General features: G+C 37.5%; 3 protein-coding genes across 13 annotated transcripts in view; all 3 read left to right on the top strand.

The window, feature by feature from the left end:
• The first annotated feature begins 834 nt into the window (after positions 1 to 834).
• On the top strand, positions 835 to 16,246 carry LOC127837138 (iron-sulfur protein NUBPL-like). Of its 11 annotated transcripts, XM_052363980.1 has the most exons (12): positions 835 to 1,003; positions 2,582 to 2,723; positions 3,160 to 3,194; positions 4,106 to 4,196; positions 5,005 to 5,044; positions 7,020 to 7,110; positions 8,498 to 8,591; positions 10,141 to 10,214; positions 10,655 to 10,787; positions 13,202 to 13,269; positions 14,153 to 14,324; positions 15,256 to 16,246. In XM_052363980.1, the coding sequence occupies exons 1-10, from the start codon at positions 923 to 925 to the stop codon at positions 13,213 to 13,215; spliced, it is 795 nt and encodes a 264-aa protein (XP_052219940.1). In that variant the 5' UTR covers positions 835 to 922; the 3' UTR covers positions 13,216 to 13,269; positions 14,153 to 14,324; positions 15,256 to 16,246. The 11 variants fall into 11 exon arrangements, with proteins under 11 accessions (XP_052219940.1, XP_052219942.1, XP_052219941.1 ...); XM_052363982.1 differs by lacking the exons at positions 13,202 to 13,269; positions 14,153 to 14,324; positions 15,256 to 16,246 and adding an exon at positions 11,147 to 11,844; XM_052363981.1 differs by lacking the exons at positions 13,202 to 13,269; positions 14,153 to 14,324; positions 15,256 to 16,246 and adding an exon at positions 11,111 to 11,844.
• LOC127837137 (uncharacterized) overlaps positions 11,898 to 18,718 on the top strand; it is a 31,784-nt gene continuing 24,963 nt past the window's right edge. Inside the window, exon 1 of the mRNA XM_052363977.1 lies at positions 11,898 to 11,909. The gene's annotated coding sequence lies outside the window, so the exon portion shown is untranslated. The remainder of the gene's footprint in view (positions 11,910 to 18,718) is intronic.
• On the top strand, positions 15,929 to 16,900 carry LOC127839799 (loricrin-like). Its single transcript, XM_052368184.1, has 3 exons — positions 15,929 to 16,121; positions 16,256 to 16,528; positions 16,893 to 16,900. The coding sequence occupies exons 1-3, from the start codon at positions 15,929 to 15,931 to the stop codon at positions 16,898 to 16,900; spliced, it is 474 nt and encodes a 157-aa protein (XP_052224144.1).

Raw genomic sequence — 18,718 nt, 5'->3', positions numbered from 1 at the left:
TTCGCCTAAGCGACCCAACTTAGATCTCTGTTCCGAAATAATGTGAGTTTTGGTTAGGTCACCATATGGACTGGTGGGGGTTTCCGCCAGGTACTTCTGGCTTCTCGCCAAAACACAAGACCTCATCAAAACTTAAAAAAATTCAGTTAAACTAAGAAGCTTGAAATTGCAGCTTAAATTCACAATTATTCACAACTTTCGTGAGTCTAGTAAGTTATTTAGGTAGGTATGCTGGGCCACACACCGAGGCCACACATTATACAGCCTCAGGCACGGAAGGACCTCATAAACTTTGAAATGCACACACACACACACTCAAAGTGTCATGATGATATCAAGAAACCCAAAATGATAAATAATAAATTTGAGGAAGTGATTAAACCAAAAGTGATTTTTTTTAAAAGAGACAATGCTCCTGAGCCAGTTTATAATAGACTGATGGCAGTCTGCATAAGGTTTGTGTTCAATGAGTGCACAAACATAAAACCTTTGAATATTATTGGCAAAAAGGCCATACCCCCTGGGGACGGTTTTTGTTGTTCTTGTGTTTAAACAAAAATTATCGAATAGTAACATATTCAGTCTGTACACAACATATATAAGAAATAGCCTTACAAATTAAGACAATAGTATTGTGTAACCTTTTTTGATGACACGCCGATATTTCGGTTTTGATCATACATTGTATATTAGTGCAAAAACTTATTTATTATAAGAGAATAACATACATTAGAGAACCAATTTTGGAAACAATTGCAAAAGGTCAATGTACCTGCAAACTTCCTTTAATTAACAGATTTTCTTGAATATGAACTCTCCTTCTAAGAGGTAACCGGTGATTACACGGGAACATACTCAATAAGTAAATCTCAATAACATTGAAAATATACCGTCCAACATTTTATAAATTAGAACATAAATTATGAATGCAACTAAGCGGGTCATATGTCAGCAACGGCTCTTCTTTCAAACACATCGGATGTCTAGTCATGACAATCCTTTGGTACGCGGAACTGTATTGTTTACTTATAATGTTTATATTTCGGATTTAGATTTGTTTCGGATGTTGTATTTGTTATGTTGGTGTTGTGGACTTCCACACTCCGTTAACCGGTAAAACAAATCTGAAAAAAATGCAGACACATGTTGACACAATGTTTTACAAGAAATTGAAAAAAATCATTTGTAACAAACATGTGGCCAACATTATGACCAAATGTCGTAGGTAGTTGCAATAATCCAACTCCCAGCTATATTGACCCTCCGGGTTGCTGTACGTATGTACTCATAAAAGCTCAGAGCATTCAAGAAGAATTAATGCCATAGGGTGACTTATTATCGGTGAAGACCTATTGCCTGTGATTTTGTTCACATTAAGAAAGAGACTATAGTGATGACTTCACATGCATGCACTCCAAGTATTTTTTTTTTACTAACATTACTACGATTGAAAATAAATTCAAATACGGCAAAAAGAGGGAAAACATGTTTTACTTACTTCAACTAAAATAATCCAGATTATCCACATTCCATACATTTTAACATTCTATTGGTCCCCTTTAAGAAATTTTCCTCATACATGGCAAAATGAAGCAGACTTCCCCCACTGGTTTTAACACAGGGTTTTTTTTCCACTTTTTGGGAAGATAGCCCATGGCTTTGGAATTGGGAATTTTATTGGCATTTTCATGAAATTGGGAAAATAAATTAATTAGCATTTTTTTTCCACACGAAAAGTCCACTGATTAGGGAAATACTAAATTTGATATAACCCTTTATAATCATTCAAATTAAAAGAACAAAATCATATAATACTTTGTTAGATGTAATTGAATTAAAAACGAGATAAAATATACATTAGACATCTTTCTAAAAACAAAAAAAAACAAACAAAAAAATTATTTTTTTTTGTTTTTTTTTGGAAATTGGAAAATTTTTGCCACATTTTGGGAAAAAAGTATACTTTTGGGATTGGGAACATAGCCGAATTTCGGCTATAAAATCGGGCCAAAAAAAACCCTGTAACACAACACGTTTACTGCCAATTGCAATGGACTACTCTCCCTTTTGTCACCAGAAATAGGTCAATCATGCAAGAAGTGAATGCTATTAAAGTGTTTATGGAATTATTAGCTTTGCCTGGATCAACATGCTATAAAAAAAATTGACATGGATGTAATGGTAAATAATAATAAATACGTAATTCTTTGAAGGTTAATCCTTGGTTGTTGCATTGTTTGCATTAGTTAAGAAGTTCTGTTACTTGTTTTTTGGTATTTGGTCACTGGAGGATATTCCAAACGTAACAAAACAACCTGGTGACAGGGCTTTTGTAGTTGTACAGAGTCAGTTTTACTCTGCTTTAGGTGATTCTGTTAGATCTTGAAATACATTCTGAAGAAAATCTAAGAATACTGGTAGGTAAATATGTTAAATAAACACAGTAATGACTTTGATACTTTAATGACTCAATACTCCCGCTTATAGTGTATAGAAGGTCATGGCAGTAATAATTTAGATAATACCATTAGGCCAGTAATGAGTTAATGATGTGATGAGACATTGTACTCACATAATACAGGGAATAAAAGGCGGAGACCTAACAGAACACCAGAGAAAGGTGATGGCTAGGGGCCTGCCTCGCAAGCAGCCCATAGATGGTGTTAAAACTGTGATAGTTGTGGCATCAGGAAAGGGAGGTGTCGGAAAATCAACCACTGCTGGTAACATGTTATGGTTGCTATTCCTGTTATACTGTGATGACTGGCCTTATCTATCAGCCTTGCTGTGGGCTAACATAATTGTTAACCCTTGCTTTTTTTTACCTTAGTGGCTGTTTAAAATTCTACTTGCCTACTTGGCTAGTGAGCAATGCCATCAGCCAAGTTAGATTCATTTTATGCTAGTCAGACAGTGCTAGTTCATTTTCCATGTCTAAAAGCGTAAAATGGGATTAAAAAGACAATAAACTTGACAGCCCCTTTGTAATGTTCTAAAAGCACTTTGAATTATATTTTTTAACCAACATTGTTATATTTAATTTAATCTGAATAATTATCTGTTGCATTGTAAATGATTTTATTGGTTCATTCCAATTTCCCTCAAATTGTAAAGTGTGAGATCCTGCAAACACTAATTTCAATAGCTTTTATTTTACAGTGAACTTGGCTCTTGCAATGGCAGCAAATGAACCAGTGAGTATTACCATCGAACACTTGCAAGTTGTGGACAGGCTTGCTGATGGCATATCAAATAAATATTATTTTAAGACTTTGAATCTAAAACTGATTGCATTGTTGCCACAACACGAAATAATTATATAAGTACACATATAAAGAGATAATAAGATTAATATAGGTTGAAAGCAGAACACACATTTCTCACACACAAGTCCAGAAACTATGTGGCAATTAACATTTAAAAGAATCTTCCACAATTTACTGGTGGAAGAATAGTCCAGCGAGCTCCCTTCGGACAGTTCTTGTTTAATGAGGATATGTATTGCCATTCATCCAAAATCACAAATATAAAGCACTACTCATTCTAATAGCACATACAAAAAACATGCTGTTTTGTAAAATGCTTTGACTGATTAGCAAAAATTTGATAACATTTCAAATTACTACTAGTTTAAACTTATTAATTTAAGCTTGATTGCATCGAAAGCCTGAGGCTTATTGAAATGATTTGTGTCTTTTTCCTGGGAGATTCAGTACATGATGTCTAAAGGAGAGATCTGAAGAATGCGATTTGTGTCTTTTTCCTGGGAGAATCAGTACATGACGTCTTAAGGAGAGATCTGAAGAATGTGATTTGCGTCTTATTTCCTGGAAGAATCAGTACATGATGTCTTAAGGAGAGATCTGAAGAATGCGATTTGCGTCTTATTTCCTGGGAGAATCAGTACATGATGTCTTAAGGAGAGATCTGAAGAATGCGATTTGCGTCTATTTCCTGGGAGAATCAGTTTGTGATGTCTAAGGGAAAGATCTAAATAATGCTCCCACAGTGGGAATTGACATTTGTGGAAGATTGTGTTTATTTCATAATACAGTCCAAGCAAGAAGATCTTCTAGGTGCAGATGCTTTCTTTTTTATGTTACAGTCCAAGCAGGTAGGTCTACTAGATGCAGACGTGTTTGGCCCATCAATACCAATGATGATGAATCTGAAGGGTGAACCTCTACTGAATGACAGTGAGTACTTGTAGGTGCCCATAGTTCCTGCTCTTTAATGAGAGTTCAAGGTTATTCTGAAAAACAGGGTTTTCAGTCTTTTCACAAGATAATTAGACACTTCTGACAAATTCAGCAATATTTTATTATATTTGATTTGTTCTATAATTATTAAGATTTAATTTTCAGACCACTTATTTGTGTTTTACATTTTACACTACATAAAGTGTAAATTTGATAACATTCACTATGTGTATTTAAAAGTTTATGAGATCCCTCCACGCCTTAGGCTGCATCATGTGTGGACTCGGAGTGTGTCCAAGCACTCCACCTAATGAACTTACTAGACTCACAAAAGTTAGGAAGAATTTCGAATTATGGCTGCAATTTTTAGCTATTTAGTTGTTACTGAAAGATTTTTGAATTTTGGTGTTGTCTTGTGTTGTGGAGGGAAGCCGAAGTACCCAGAGGAAACGCCACCTATTTGGCGTATTGACCAACTAACAAACCAGATAGGTGACGTTTCTTCAATTTTGCCTCACAGCATAAGACCACACCAAAACTGAACATCTTGAAATCACATCTGTTGGTCCCAACTTGTGTATGCTTCGTATGCTAGAAGAAGTGCTGGAACACTCTACAAGTCCTCATATACCGGTAATGCAATCTCTGACTCCCAATGTCCTCATAAACTTTGAAAAATACACTTAGGTAGTTTTTCAGCTTTGGAGCTTGGCAGTATAATTTTGAAAATGAGAAAATGCTTGTAGATGCTCTGTTAACATTTCTTCCATCACAAAAAATTGAAAATGTCATTAAATCTTTGCAGGGAATGAGATGGTGCCATTGACAACCTATGGAATAAAATGGTAATGTGATGTAACTGTTTATAGTGAATTATAAGATTAAATCAGTATGCCACCTGATTTATAATATCAAGCTTTAACCCTTTACCACTTATAGTGAATAATAAGATTTAATCAGTAAGCCACCTGATTCATAATATCAAGCTTTAACCCTTTACCACTTATAGTGAATAACAAGATTTAATCAGTAAGCCACCTGATTCATAATATCAAGCTTTAACCCTTTACCACTTATAGTGAATAATAAGATTTAATCAGTATGCCACCTGATTCATAATATCAAGCTTTAACCCTTACCCCTTATAGTGAATAATAAGATTTAATCAGTAAGCCATCTGATTCATTATATCAAGCTTTAACCCTTTACCACTTATAGTGAATAATAAGATTTAATCAGTATGCCACCTGATTCATAATATCAAGCTTTAACCCTTTACCACTTATAGTGAATAATAAGATTTAATCAGTAAGCCACCTGATTCATAATATCAAGCTTTTACCCTTTACCACTGATAGTGAATAATAAGATTTAATCAGTATGCCACCTGATTCATAATATCAAGCTTTAACCCTTTACCACTTATAGTGAATAATAAGATTTAATCAGTATGCCACCTGATTCATAATATCAAGCTTTAACCCTTTACCACTTATAGTGAATAAAAAGATTTAATCAGTAAGCCACCTGATTCATAATATCAAGCTTTAACCCTTTACCACTTATAGTGAATAATAAGATTTAATCAGTATGCCGCCTGATTCATAATGTCAAGCTTTAACCCTTTACCACTTATAGTGAATAATAAGATTTAATCAGTAAGCCACCTGATTCATAATGTCAAGCTTTAACCCTTTACCACTTATAGTGAATAATAAGATTTATTCATTAAGCCACCTGAATCATAATATCAAGCTTTAACCCTTTACCACTTATAGTGAATAATAAGATTTAATCAGTAAGCCACCTGATTCATAATATCAAGCTTTAACCCTTTACCACTTATAGTGAATAATAAGATTTAATCAGTATGCCACCTGATTCATAATATCAAGCTTTAACCCTTTACCACTTATAGTGAATAATAAGATTTAATCAGTAAGCCACCTGATTCATAATATCAAGCTTTAACCCTTTACCACTTATAGTGAATAATAAGATTTAATCAGTAAGCCACCTGATTCATAATATCAAGCTTTAACCCTTTACCACTTATAGTGAATAATAAGATTTAATCAGTAAGCCACCTGATTTATAATATCAAGCTTTAACCCTTTACCACTTATAGTGAATAATAAGATTTAATCAGTATGCTGCCTGATTTATAATATCAAGCTTTAACCCTTTACCACTTATAGGGAATAATAAGATTTAATCAGTAAGCCACCTGATTTACAATATCAAGCTTTAACTAAAACTCTCATAAGTATTTCTTCAGCTATTCCCTAATTGGTATACCATACATGCAAACTTTTCACCATTTCAGCATGTTGCTGGCTTAAAGAGACTTTCAAAAACTGTCATAGTTCAAAAAATGAATGTATGCATTATATTCAAACAAGCACTCCTGACTATGAGCAAAATGTCAAAATCATATGCTCATTCATTCATAATCATGAATGGAAACCGTAAAAATTATAGAGCGTTTGTTTTATAATTAAGCTTTAACATCTAATAGAGACATAGGGTTTTAATTAACCTAACAATTTGTGTAAGCATGCGTGGTGAAGCGAGTTTGCTTTAACTTCTGGAGGTCCTGGGTTTGCACAGGCTTAACAGGGACAACACTTTTCCCTTTTATGGTATCTTTTGTAATAAGGACGTCTCTTCTTAGTGAAAATCCAGTTTAGGTGTAAAGTGTCCTCCCATATAAGTCTGTGTGGATAGCACAGGCTAAAGTGGGACAACACTTTATGCACATGCATTAAGCCCAGTTTTCTCAGAACAATATATCCACAAATATATTCTCAAATATTTCAGCATGTCCATGGGTTTCCTGGTGGATGAGAAGTCCCCCATCGTGTGGCGTGGTCCCATGGTGATGTCAGCCGTACAGAGGCTTATCAGGCAGGTCAGTGGATGTTCCTTTTAACAAACAAAACTGGGCTTAATGCATGTGTGTAAAGTGTAATCCCAGATTAGCATGTGTTGTTTGCACAGGCTTATTAGGGACGACACTTTCCGCTTTTGCGGTATTTTCCATTTAAAGAATGTCTCTTCCTCACAGAAATCCATTCTAAACACTTTACAGCTCAAATAAGCATTTTGACGCGCTTGAAGCCCTTTAGAAAATCAAATTTAATTTAAGACCTTTCTTAGGAGATTCAAGTTTTAATTGCTTCATTTTCAACCCTAAGATGCTTATGAGAAGCAAATACCATAAAACCTGAACAGACTGCGAGTTACTCGCAGGCTGTTCTGGTTTTATGCTGTTTGAATGTAGCTATTTTCACTTTGCTGGAAATGGTTAACTGTTTTGTTTTAGCTTGATTGCATAAGACATTGTAGGCTTATATGTGAGATTTATGTAGTCCATGCCCTGGGTAGAACTAGTTCAGAAAGATCTCCAGGAAGGGTGCCTGGAATGACTTGTTACTGAGGGGTAATGGCCTTGGAACAGTCAGTGCAAACCATTGCATGATTTTGGAGTTTGAACTGTCTTATGGGCGCCTAACCTCATTCTTAGACCAGAGATATTCACTTATATTGCACATGAGCAAACTTTACAATGCAAAAACATGAAATAGACTAACAATTGACAATGACTGATTTCTAAATCTAAGGTCACCACTTTGGAACGGTCATTGCAAAAACACATCGGGGGCCTTAAACCAGTTTGAGGCACTAAAACCTCACATGTTATTTATCCAGAAAACAAGTAAAACAGACTTATTTTTAGTGGGCAGCGCTTGTCCAAGACGTGATGTTTTTGACACATGTTTTTGTTTAATTTCATCGTGTCTCAAAAAGTTACAGTTCTGGTGCTCCGGTTAATCTCCAGTAACTAAGTTTTAATTTGGTTGAAATGCTTTCTCTTTTAAAGCAATTTTATTTTAAGTGTGATGTTATCAGGTTAATTAATTTTTTTAATGTATTGTGATAAATTCTGGGCCAAGTATGAGGTTTTGAGAGCCTTTAAACACAATGGTTAGTTCCAAGGCCGTGACCTCAGCTTTATTCATAATAGTGTGTTTATAATGTGTACTTGTGTGTCTTGTTAAGTACATTCTTTATAGTTCTCACTGTTTGGCTATTGGCCCCTTGCCATAAATATAGGACCACATATTATAACAAGGTTTCTCTCCTGTTGGTACAGCTGAAGTTTCACTTTGTGTATTTTTACAGTCTTAATGAATACCATAGGCTCACTTGATTCTGTGCGTACAAACACTCAATCTGGACTGATACATTGAGTTTAATGTATGTTCAAGTTGTTTTGCCTCCATCTTTTATTGCAGATTGCCTGGCGACCGCTGGACTTCCTGTTCATAGACATGCCCCCCGGTACTGGAGATACCCAGCTGTCTCTATCACAGAACATACCCATCAATGGTAATGGATGACATACAAATGGAAAATCTGGGTTTTATAAATGTGTGTAAAGTGTCGTCACACATTAGTCTGTGCAGTCTGCAAAGGCAAATCTGGAGTGACACTTTCCGCCTTTACAGGATTTTTGCTAAAAAGAGAGGTATTTTTATGCCCCCCCTTCGAAGAAGAGGGGGTATATTGCTTTGCTCATGTCGGTCGGTCGGTCCGTCCACCAGGTGGTTGTCAGACGATAACTCAAGAACGCTTGGGCCTAGGATCATGAAACTTCATAGGTACATTGATCATGACTCGCAGATGACCCCTATTGATTTTGAGGTCACTAGGTCAAAGGTCAAGGTGACCCGAAATAGTAAAATGGTTTTTGAATGATAACTCGAGAACGCATACGCCTAGGATCATGAAACTTCATGGGTAGATTGATCATGACTCGCAGATGACCCCTATTGATTTTGAGGTCACTAGGTCAAAGGTCAAGGTCGCGGTGACCAGAAATAGTAAAATGGTTTCCGGATGATAACTCAAGAATGCATACGCCTAGGATCATGAAACTTCATGGGTAGATTGATCATGACTCGCAGATGACCCCTATTGATTTTGAGGTCACTAGGTCAAAGGTCAAGGTCACAGTGACCCGAAATAGTAAAATGGTTTTCGGATGATAACTCAAGAACGCATATGACTAGGATCATGAAACTTCACAGGTAGATTGATTATGACTCGCAGAATACCCCTATTGATTTTGAGGTCACAAGGTCAAAGGTCAAGGTCACAGTGACCCGAAATAGTAAAATAATTTTTGGATGATAACTCAAGAACGCTTTTGCTTAGAATCATGACACTTCATAGGTACATTGATCGTGACTCACAGATGACCCCTATTGATTTTCAGGTCACTAGGTCAAAGGTCAAGGTCACAGTGACAAAAAACGTATCACACAATGGCTGCCACTACAACGGACAGCCCATATGGGGGGCATGCATGTTTTTCAAACAGCCCTTGTTTAAAATAAAAATGCCATAAAAACGGACAGTGTTGTCCCTGATTAGCCTGTGCAGATTGCTCAATCAAATCTGGTTGACACTTTATGCACATGCATTAAGCCCTTGTTTCCCAGAGCGTGGCTCAAATTGAATGCTGTAATTGACTCATGTGGGCAATAGCTCAAATATTACTTTAAAAAGAAAGAATATAATTAGAAAGTGAAGTGTATCCAAAAGCCTGTGTCATCCAATATCTAGTCTTGCTAATGTTAGTTACCCACGGGAGTCTGACTTTAAATATAATTTTATATTTGGTACCTGGTAATTTACAAGTAAACACTAAAAACAAATGTGAGTACATGAAATGTACCGGTAACTGTTATATGTTATCATCCATATTTGAACTGTTTAGTACAAAATACTGGTATAATAAACAAACCTTTTCTAACATAAAGTTTTTTGATGGTGTATGAGCTACCTATTTATGTGTCTCAGCTCTCAATGGCATGGTATGGAAAGCATGACCTATGGCTATACTTGATCTACAAATTAACAGCCATTTTTGCAGGAGCTGTTATTGTATCCACGCCTCAAGACATAGCCCTCATTGACGCCAGGAGAGTGGCGGAAATGTTTAGAAAGGTTACAGCTTAGCCTCTTAATGAAACATTCACATTTGAGACAGTGCAAACAAAACATGTCATGTGGCTAAAAATATGAGTTTCTGAAATGCAGTGTCTTTCCTATCCTATAATTTTAATAATTGTTTCAGACCTTCAACAGTAGTAAATACATGTACTTCAATACATCTTTGTACATATTTTTTTTTAAACTTTAACAGCATAATGGATGGTCATTTTATCAAATTTTGATTATGGGGGTTACCGATTATATATATTATGCTGTCAGACAGGCAGACAGCCGATCAGGCTGACAGATAGACAGACAGACATATTATTACTTACATGAACTCATTCTTACTAACTTTAAACATACTTGGTATCTTTATGCACTATTTGAGGTGTGGTAGAAGTATTATTGTCCAGTTATTCTCAGTACTCCACCTGTTTACCTGATGACAGGTAGATGTGCCTGTGCTGGGTACTGTACAAAACATGAGTGTGTATATCTGCCCCAAGTGTGGCCACACTGACCACGTGTTTGGAGACAACGGGGCCCAGGCAGTCGCTGATGAGATGGGCGTACCCATTCTAGGTAGGAAAAAACGCTTGTTATTGGAATCACATGGAGAATAATGTCTAAGTATTTAATGTAGAGAATAATTAGGTAACGCTCTCGGAAATATAGGCTTGATGCACGTGCCAGATAAGCGTGTGCAGTCTGATTAGGCTGATCAGGGCTGACACTTTGCGCCTAAACTGGATTTTTTGCTTAGAAGAGATATCCTGTAAAGAAAAATACCATAAAAGCTTAAAGGATTGCCCCTGATTATTCTGACTGTGCAGATGGCAAAGACTAATCTGGGACGACACTTTACGCAGATGGCAAAGACTAATCTGGGACGACACTTAACGCAGATGGCAAAGACTAATCTGGGACGACACTTTACGCAGATGGCAAAGACTAATCTGGGACGACACTTTACGCAGATGGCAAAGACTAATCTGGGACGACACTTTACGCAGATGGCAAAGACTAATCTGGGATGACCCTTTACGCAGATGGCAAAGGCTTATCTGGGAGGACACTATGCAGATGGCAAAGACTAATCTGGGATGACACTTTACGCAGATGGCAAAGACTAATCTGGGACGACACTTTACGCAGATGGCACATACTAATCTGGGACGACACTTTACGCAGATGGCAAAGACTAATCTGGGATGACCCTTTACGCAGATGGCAAAGGCTTATCTGGGAGGACACTACGCAGATGGCAAAGACTAAACTAGGATGACACTTTACGCAGATGGCAAAGGCTAATCTGGGACGACACTTTATGCAGATGGCAAAGACTAATCTGGGATGACACTTCACGCAGATGGCAAAGGCTAATCTGGGACGACACTTTACGCACATGCATTAGACGGTTTTCCCAGAGTGAGGCTAAATTTTATATTGGGACAATTCTTATGTCCATTCTGAGTATGATAATCTGCTCCATTGTCAACACTTAACGTAGTATTTTATGTATCCAAATCATTTCCATCCTTTTCTACCTTTCTAAAACACACTAAAGCACATGAGAAAAATCCGTCTGCGTTAAAATGTTTGCTCAGTCGGAAGCAGGGAGATTATATAAGGTCCAGGGGACCGTTTCAATAAGCTCTCGTAATTCCCAAACCACGGTGTATTTGTCATCCTTCCTCAAGCAAGGTTAGTTGAACATTTCAATTGATAGGGTTTTTAAAACGTACAGCGAAATACAGAATATACTATCAACGCGGCAACGGAGTAAAATGAAGACTAAACCTTCAATGATATAAACGTTTATTTTTTTTAACTTTACAACAATTACAAATATACAAGTAATACGATATTTTCTGTTGTATACTGCTGAACTTTTAGCAATTTAGAAACAGTCGCTAGCTTGAAAGGAGATTATTTATGTTTTAGCAAATGCATAACCTCAACTAAATACAATAAACTGAATAACGTTTTTTTAAACACTATTTTTTTCACAACTGTATCTGTGAAACATAAACCAATATTTTGCTATTACATTAAGAGATCGTTTCGTTTTCATATCTTAAGGGACTTGTTCATAGTATGAGAAAATGACAATTATAAACGTGTCATAATTTCAAAAAAGATTGTATGCATTATATTCAAACAAGAGAAGTAAGATTCCTGACATAAACAACGTTACATATATATGTTACTTTTTAATTATAATCAATCGAAATCGGACCAAAAAGATCATCGTTTTAACCTTTTCAATCGATAATTTAACAAAAACAGCCCAAGCATTTAAATAACCATGCACAGACAAAGGCTTGTGGATGAAGGATTGCTTCTAGAGATTTCGGGTCGGAATTCACCAACGAATTCATAGATTTAAGAATCAAGAATAGTCTTAGACTCAATGAGCCGCGTTCTGAGAAAACTGGGCTTAATCCATTTTCGTAAAAGTGTCGTCCCGGATTAGCCTGAGCAGTCCACACAGTCTCATCAGGGCCGACACTTTCCGCTTTTATGTTTTTTTCAGTTTCAAGGAACTCCCTCCTTACCGAAAATCAAATTTAGGCAAAAAGTGTCGGCGGATTTCCACACTTGACTTTACTTGAAGTGTTTAATACATTAAAGTTTTAAGAATATTCTTTAATTGAGACGGAAGTCTAAGAATCAGTTTGTAAATGCGGCCCCGGGCTCCAAACTCAGTAACTGTTTTTTTATTTTTAGATTTAATAATTGTTTAAAAATATAGCAGTTTGTCACTAAACTCATTAAATGTCACTTTCGAACACTACGACAATATTTGAACAAGTCTCCCTGAAGCAAGAATAAATCCAATCACATGTGTTTTGATAATAACTGCTTAAAAAGTGATTTTCTCTTTAACGAAATAGTCCGATAAAGTTTATCTTGAAATAAATAACTGTCAAAACATGTATACACATTTCTGATAATGAATAAAACTCCATTTATCATGTTTTTTTTATATGCAGACAATCCAAGATGAACGTTTTCTTGTTGACGACACTTTTTGTCGGCACCGTCGCTGCCGTTGGTAAAGGTAGGCAAATAGTTTTTAAATTCAATATGTTGCCATCTTATTTCAGCCTAAAACAGAATATATTAAATGTTTCCTTTTTCGCTTTAACCAGTATTATTGTAATAGTATTCTCAATAATCGTTTATGTTACAGTAATCCATAAACATGTAAGACCTGAATAGTTTGAAATTGATAAAAACTGCAAAGATATTATTCATGCATAAAACAATTAAAACATATAAGCAAAGTAAAACTGTTTTGGCAAGTACTGCGCACAGTTTCAATTCGATATTTAGAGAGAAACCTGACTTGGAGAGCACTGCAAACAGTTTCAATTCGATATTTAGAGACACTTGGAGAGCACTGCACACAGTTTCAATTCGATATTTAGAGACACTTGGAGAGCACTGCGCACAGTTTCAATTCGATATTTAGAGACACTTGGAGAGCACTGCGCACAGTTTCAATTCGATATTTAGAGACACTTGGAGAGCACTGCACACAGTTTCAATTCGATATTTAGAGACACTTGGAGAGCACTGCACACAGTTTCAATTCGATATTTAGAGAGAAAGATAGCTGAAGGAGAAGTATGCTGTCTTACTCTTCTTAACTCATTTATGCCGAGTGGACTCTCCCATCCTTCTAAATTGGATCAATTTATTTCCAAAATTAGGGATGTATGGTATATTTATTTCTATATTTAGAATATTTCTTACAGAAATTTCTTTAAGCAAACAGCGCAGACCCAGATGAGACGCCGCATCATGACACTTTGCGCTTATGCATTAAGTCCAGTTTTCCCAAAACAAGGCTAAATTTATGTGTCCTTTGCGAAGAAAAATCAGGCAGTTCTGTATAAGCATGCCAGATGAGACCGTATCGTCTTTCATGTTTTTTTCAGTATTCCGACCGACGCGTCATTCTAATCGTTTAATTATTACAATTCTTGGACTTAAAATAATAAAGTTCTGCCGGTGGATCCGCTGGTTTTGGAGGAGCGTTTGGCGGCGGCTTCAGCATTTCAGGCGGCGGTTCTGGCGGAGCTGGAAACGGAGGAGTCGGTAAAAGTAAAAGTAAGCGTCAAATAACACGTTGTTTACAAAATGTAATTATCAGCGTTTGAATAAGTGTCCAATAACACATCACTTTATGAACCGTGCTCTTGGGAAACTCTGCTTAATGTGCGTAAAGCGTCATCCCAGATTAGCCTGCGCAGACATAGACCACACAGGCTAATCAGGAAGAACACTTTCCGCCTCCCTTTGATTTCAGTTTAAAAAATACTTCATGTAATCGTAAAAACGTTATACAAGCGAGAAGTGTCGTTACAGATTAGCCAGTGCGGACTGCATGGGTTAATCTGGGATGACACTTTGCGCCTATGCATTAAGTCCAGTTTTCCCAAAACAAGGCTAAAATTATGTGTCCTTTGCGAAGAAAAATCAGGCAGTTCTGTATAAGCATGCCAGATGAGAACGTATTGTCTTTCGTGCCTTTCCAGTATTCCCACCGACGCGCCATTCTAATTGTATAATAATAACAATTCTTGGACTTTAAATAATGAGAAAGAAAAACAACCTTTGCCTACTGCTGACATTTCCGATTACTGCGATACAAACCAGACATTTCTGCAAGACATTAAGGTATCCGTTCAGATGTACCGGTAATGGAGGCGTATTGAAAAGAAACTAGGAAATATTTCAAACAAATCTATTAATTACGAACTTTAACGTACATTAAGACATATGTAACATATTTCAGAACTGGCGACAGGACGTGGCTTGTCGTGATCGCAGTAGCTCTTCTGTAGATATGTTTACGTAATTCGAACGTAAATTTTAAGTCGGATACATTTGTTAAATGATCTCAACTACTAGGACCATAAATACTAAGAAGTTGTGTTAAATTAGAGATATTATTAAAGACACAAAAACAACATCGCTTATAAATATCTGTAGGATATTCATATCATAACAATAAATCAACCCATAGTTCATATTGTAGGCGGCTGGAGTTCCGGTGCCGGATGGGGATCTGGTTCTGGAAGCGGATGGCGATCTGGTTCCGGAAGCGGCTGGGGATCTGGTTCCGGTAGCGGCTGGGGATCTGGTTCCGGAACGGCTGGGGATCTGGTTCAGGTAGCGGATGGGGATCTGGTTCCGGTAGCGGCTTGGGATCTGGTTCCGGAAGCGGCTGTGGATCTGGTTCCGGTAGCGGCTGGGGATCTGGTTCCGGTAGCGGTTCGGAATCTGGTTCCGGTAGCGGTTTGGGATCTGGTTCTGGTAGCGGTTGGGGATCTGGATCCGCTAGCGGCTGGGGATCTGGTTCCGGCACTGCTGGCGCAGGATCCTGGAGTGGTCAAGGTGGCTGTGGAGGTCAGACTGGATGGAGCGGCGGTGGCTCATGGGGTGGCCAAGGTGGTGTAACTGGAGGCTGGACAGGCGGATCTGAAACTGGTAGCGGCTGGGGATCTGGTTCCGGTAGCGGCTGGGGATCTAGTTCTGGTAGCGGCTGGGGATCTGGTTCGGTAGCGGCTCGGGATCTGGTTCCGGCACTGCTGGCGCAGGATCCTGGGGTGGTCAAGGTGGAAGGGGAGGTCAGACTGGATGGAGCGGCGGTGGCTCATGGGGTGGCCAAGGTGGAGTAACTGGAGGTTCGACAGGCAGATGGGAAACTGATGGCGGGGCTGGGGAAGCAGCACTGGCGGTGGCAGTTGTGGTGGAAACGCCGGCGGTTGGCGGGCGTCAAAATCATAATTACTGGAGCTCCATCCGGAGGTCAAAGCGGACCTGCCGCTGGCGGCCCATCTCGAGGAGCATCCTTCTCTGGATCTGGTTCAAATAGCGGTTTCTTCTGCGGATCAACAGGCGGTGTGGCTCCTTACGGTCCAATCAGTGGCCCAGTTTCCGGAGGCCCATCGGGAGGCGGATTTTTTCAGGATCAGCTTCAAGCGGCAGATTCTTTAGCGGCGGTTCCGGTCCTTCAGGTCCAGGTTCTTTTGTAGGCGGTCCCTCTGCCGGTGGATCTACAGGCGGTCTTGCTCCTTTCGGTCCAATCGGCGGTCCAGTTTCCGGAGGTTCATCAGGAGGAGGATTTTTCTCAGGATCAGCTTCAGGCGGCGGATTCTTTAGCGGCGGTTGTGGTACTTCCGGTCAGGGTCCTTTTACAGGCGGTCCCTCTGCCGGTGGATCCGCTGGTTTTGGAGGAGCGTTTGGCGGCGGCTTCAGCATTTCAGGCGGCGGTTCTGGCGGAGCTGGACGCGGAGGAATCGGTAAAAGTAAGCGTCAAATAACACGTTATTTACACAATATAATTTTTAGCGTTTGAGTAATTGTCCAATTACACATTACTTGCATAACGTTAAAGTATGCGTCTAATAATAAATTGTTAAAATACCGAAAAAGAAAACGACAACAATTTTATCATATCAGGTTTACGAAAGCGCAATACGAAAAGGTGTTCAATAAATTAAAACGTTCTTCGTGCGTTAAGCTGATACCTTAAATCACAAATATGCCTGTTGAGTCTGGAAACATTTTCTATCGTATCCACGTATACATTTTCAGCAAAACATACACACACATGGCTGATGTATGAAATGATTCAACATGTATCGGTTGCATAATAATGATCTATTTCAGAATACTAGACTGTTCAGATAGACGCAAGTTGTTCACGAAATATCAACGACAATTAACTGCCGATGTCTACTTGCACCAACTCTCACTACCCGACCACGACGACGGATTGTTCAACCGACGAGATTTTCTGCCCTCTGTAGCTTATTGCTTTTTATTGCAATTGCTTTTGAATTGTTTTCCCTTATACCCACTTTGATGCATATATATTCGAACCTTTTATCGAAATAAATTATTTCTCGAAAATATCTTGCTTTTTTGGAACATGTCATTAACAATTATGCATTCGAATGTTAAGAAAATGTGATCGTATTCTAAGTCTAAAACAACAGAATTTGCAATTATTATCAACAGAATCATGTTAAGCATCATTATGATCATTACTATCATCATCATCTTCGTCATACGCAACACAAAAAACTCCGATCCAACGTTACTCTGGTACCAGATATACCAGCGTAAGAAGCGCCGAGAAAAGTATTATACGACCTGGGTATAACAAACGAAAAAAATGGAACGAACGACGCTTTGTTTTTTTAAAATGGGACGAAAATCGTGTTATACGAAAAACCAAAGCGCTGATAGTTAAGAAAGACTATTTTCGATAAAGACATTTAGCAAGTAAAATATTTAATGTTGATAATTATACAGTTGAATGAAGACGATCGTTTATTATATCATTATAACAACGTTAATCTGGTGTATGGTCATAGACTGTACTTCCAAGAAATACTTGGTACCTGGTATTTTATAGTGGATTTCTTACTTCATGATAAGACCTATTGGCATACGATAATGTTACCAACAGCCGTTTCAAGTGGTTGAAAGCTAAGATGTAGGTGAAAAGTTGTAAAAAGTATATTGTACTTTTATGCAAACCAATACATTAGAATGGAATAACATTATTTTATATAGGATATAGGACTTGGATATAAATTTGGATATGGAAAATTTGATTTTGTTATTAATATAAGTTTAAAACAACAACAACAACATTGTGTCCATTTTACACCATTTTATTTATTATAAATGATGAAAATGTTTTTAATCACAAATCAAGAAACAATTATCCGGTTTACTATTAAGCGTAAAATCACTTATTTTTTTGTGATTGTATTCATGATACAAAAAAAATATGTCGATCAGTTTGAACAAATGCCCTGCGCTAAAATTTCTTTGCTTCGTTATATTCAATCATTTATTTAAAAAAAAACGGTATGTAAAACACGGTGCACCATTTGAAAATTAAAGCAAATGCAAATTTGAAGGTTATGAAAGACGTAGTAAAAGCACATTTGCTAACAACATAATGAGGGAAATATAAATCACTGTTCGAGGTCACATTGAATCGTTTTCACTGAAAGGCACAACACAAAAAGACACCATCAAACATAACTAAATATTCCAAAATATGTGCAATGTGCAAAGAAAAACAGCAATATCTTCAATTACACATTCAGCGCCGTTTGGTTAATTATACATTTTATGTCTCTTCAAATATTTCTAATGATCGAAGTGGCATAACTTCTACTTTATTTTTTACGATGGTGTTCCAAAAGTCATTCTATATCAGTAGACAGAGAGAGAGAGAGAGAAAAGTGATAGCACAGCATAATAATACAAACGACGACCAATTCGCAGACAGAAAACGAATTGCCTACACATTTAACTGACAAGTTTTTTCAATAAACTGTGTCATATGTACAAATTATTCCGCAACACTCTGTCTAGTTACAATCTGGCAAATGGGGGTGGCTCATGTTTTGTTTGGTCAGAGATAAATGGTAACAAAGAGTTCACTGATAATGCGAAATGCATACATTTCTACT

Source organism: Dreissena polymorpha, chromosome 7, assembly GCF_020536995.1.
Source record: "Dreissena polymorpha isolate Duluth1 chromosome 7, UMN_Dpol_1.0, whole genome shotgun sequence".
In the NCBI taxonomy this organism is placed as follows: domain Eukaryota; kingdom Metazoa; phylum Mollusca; class Bivalvia; order Myida; family Dreissenidae; genus Dreissena; species Dreissena polymorpha.
The sequence above is the reverse complement of the archived record's forward strand: the minus strand, read 5'-3'. Positions and strand labels throughout refer to the sequence as shown.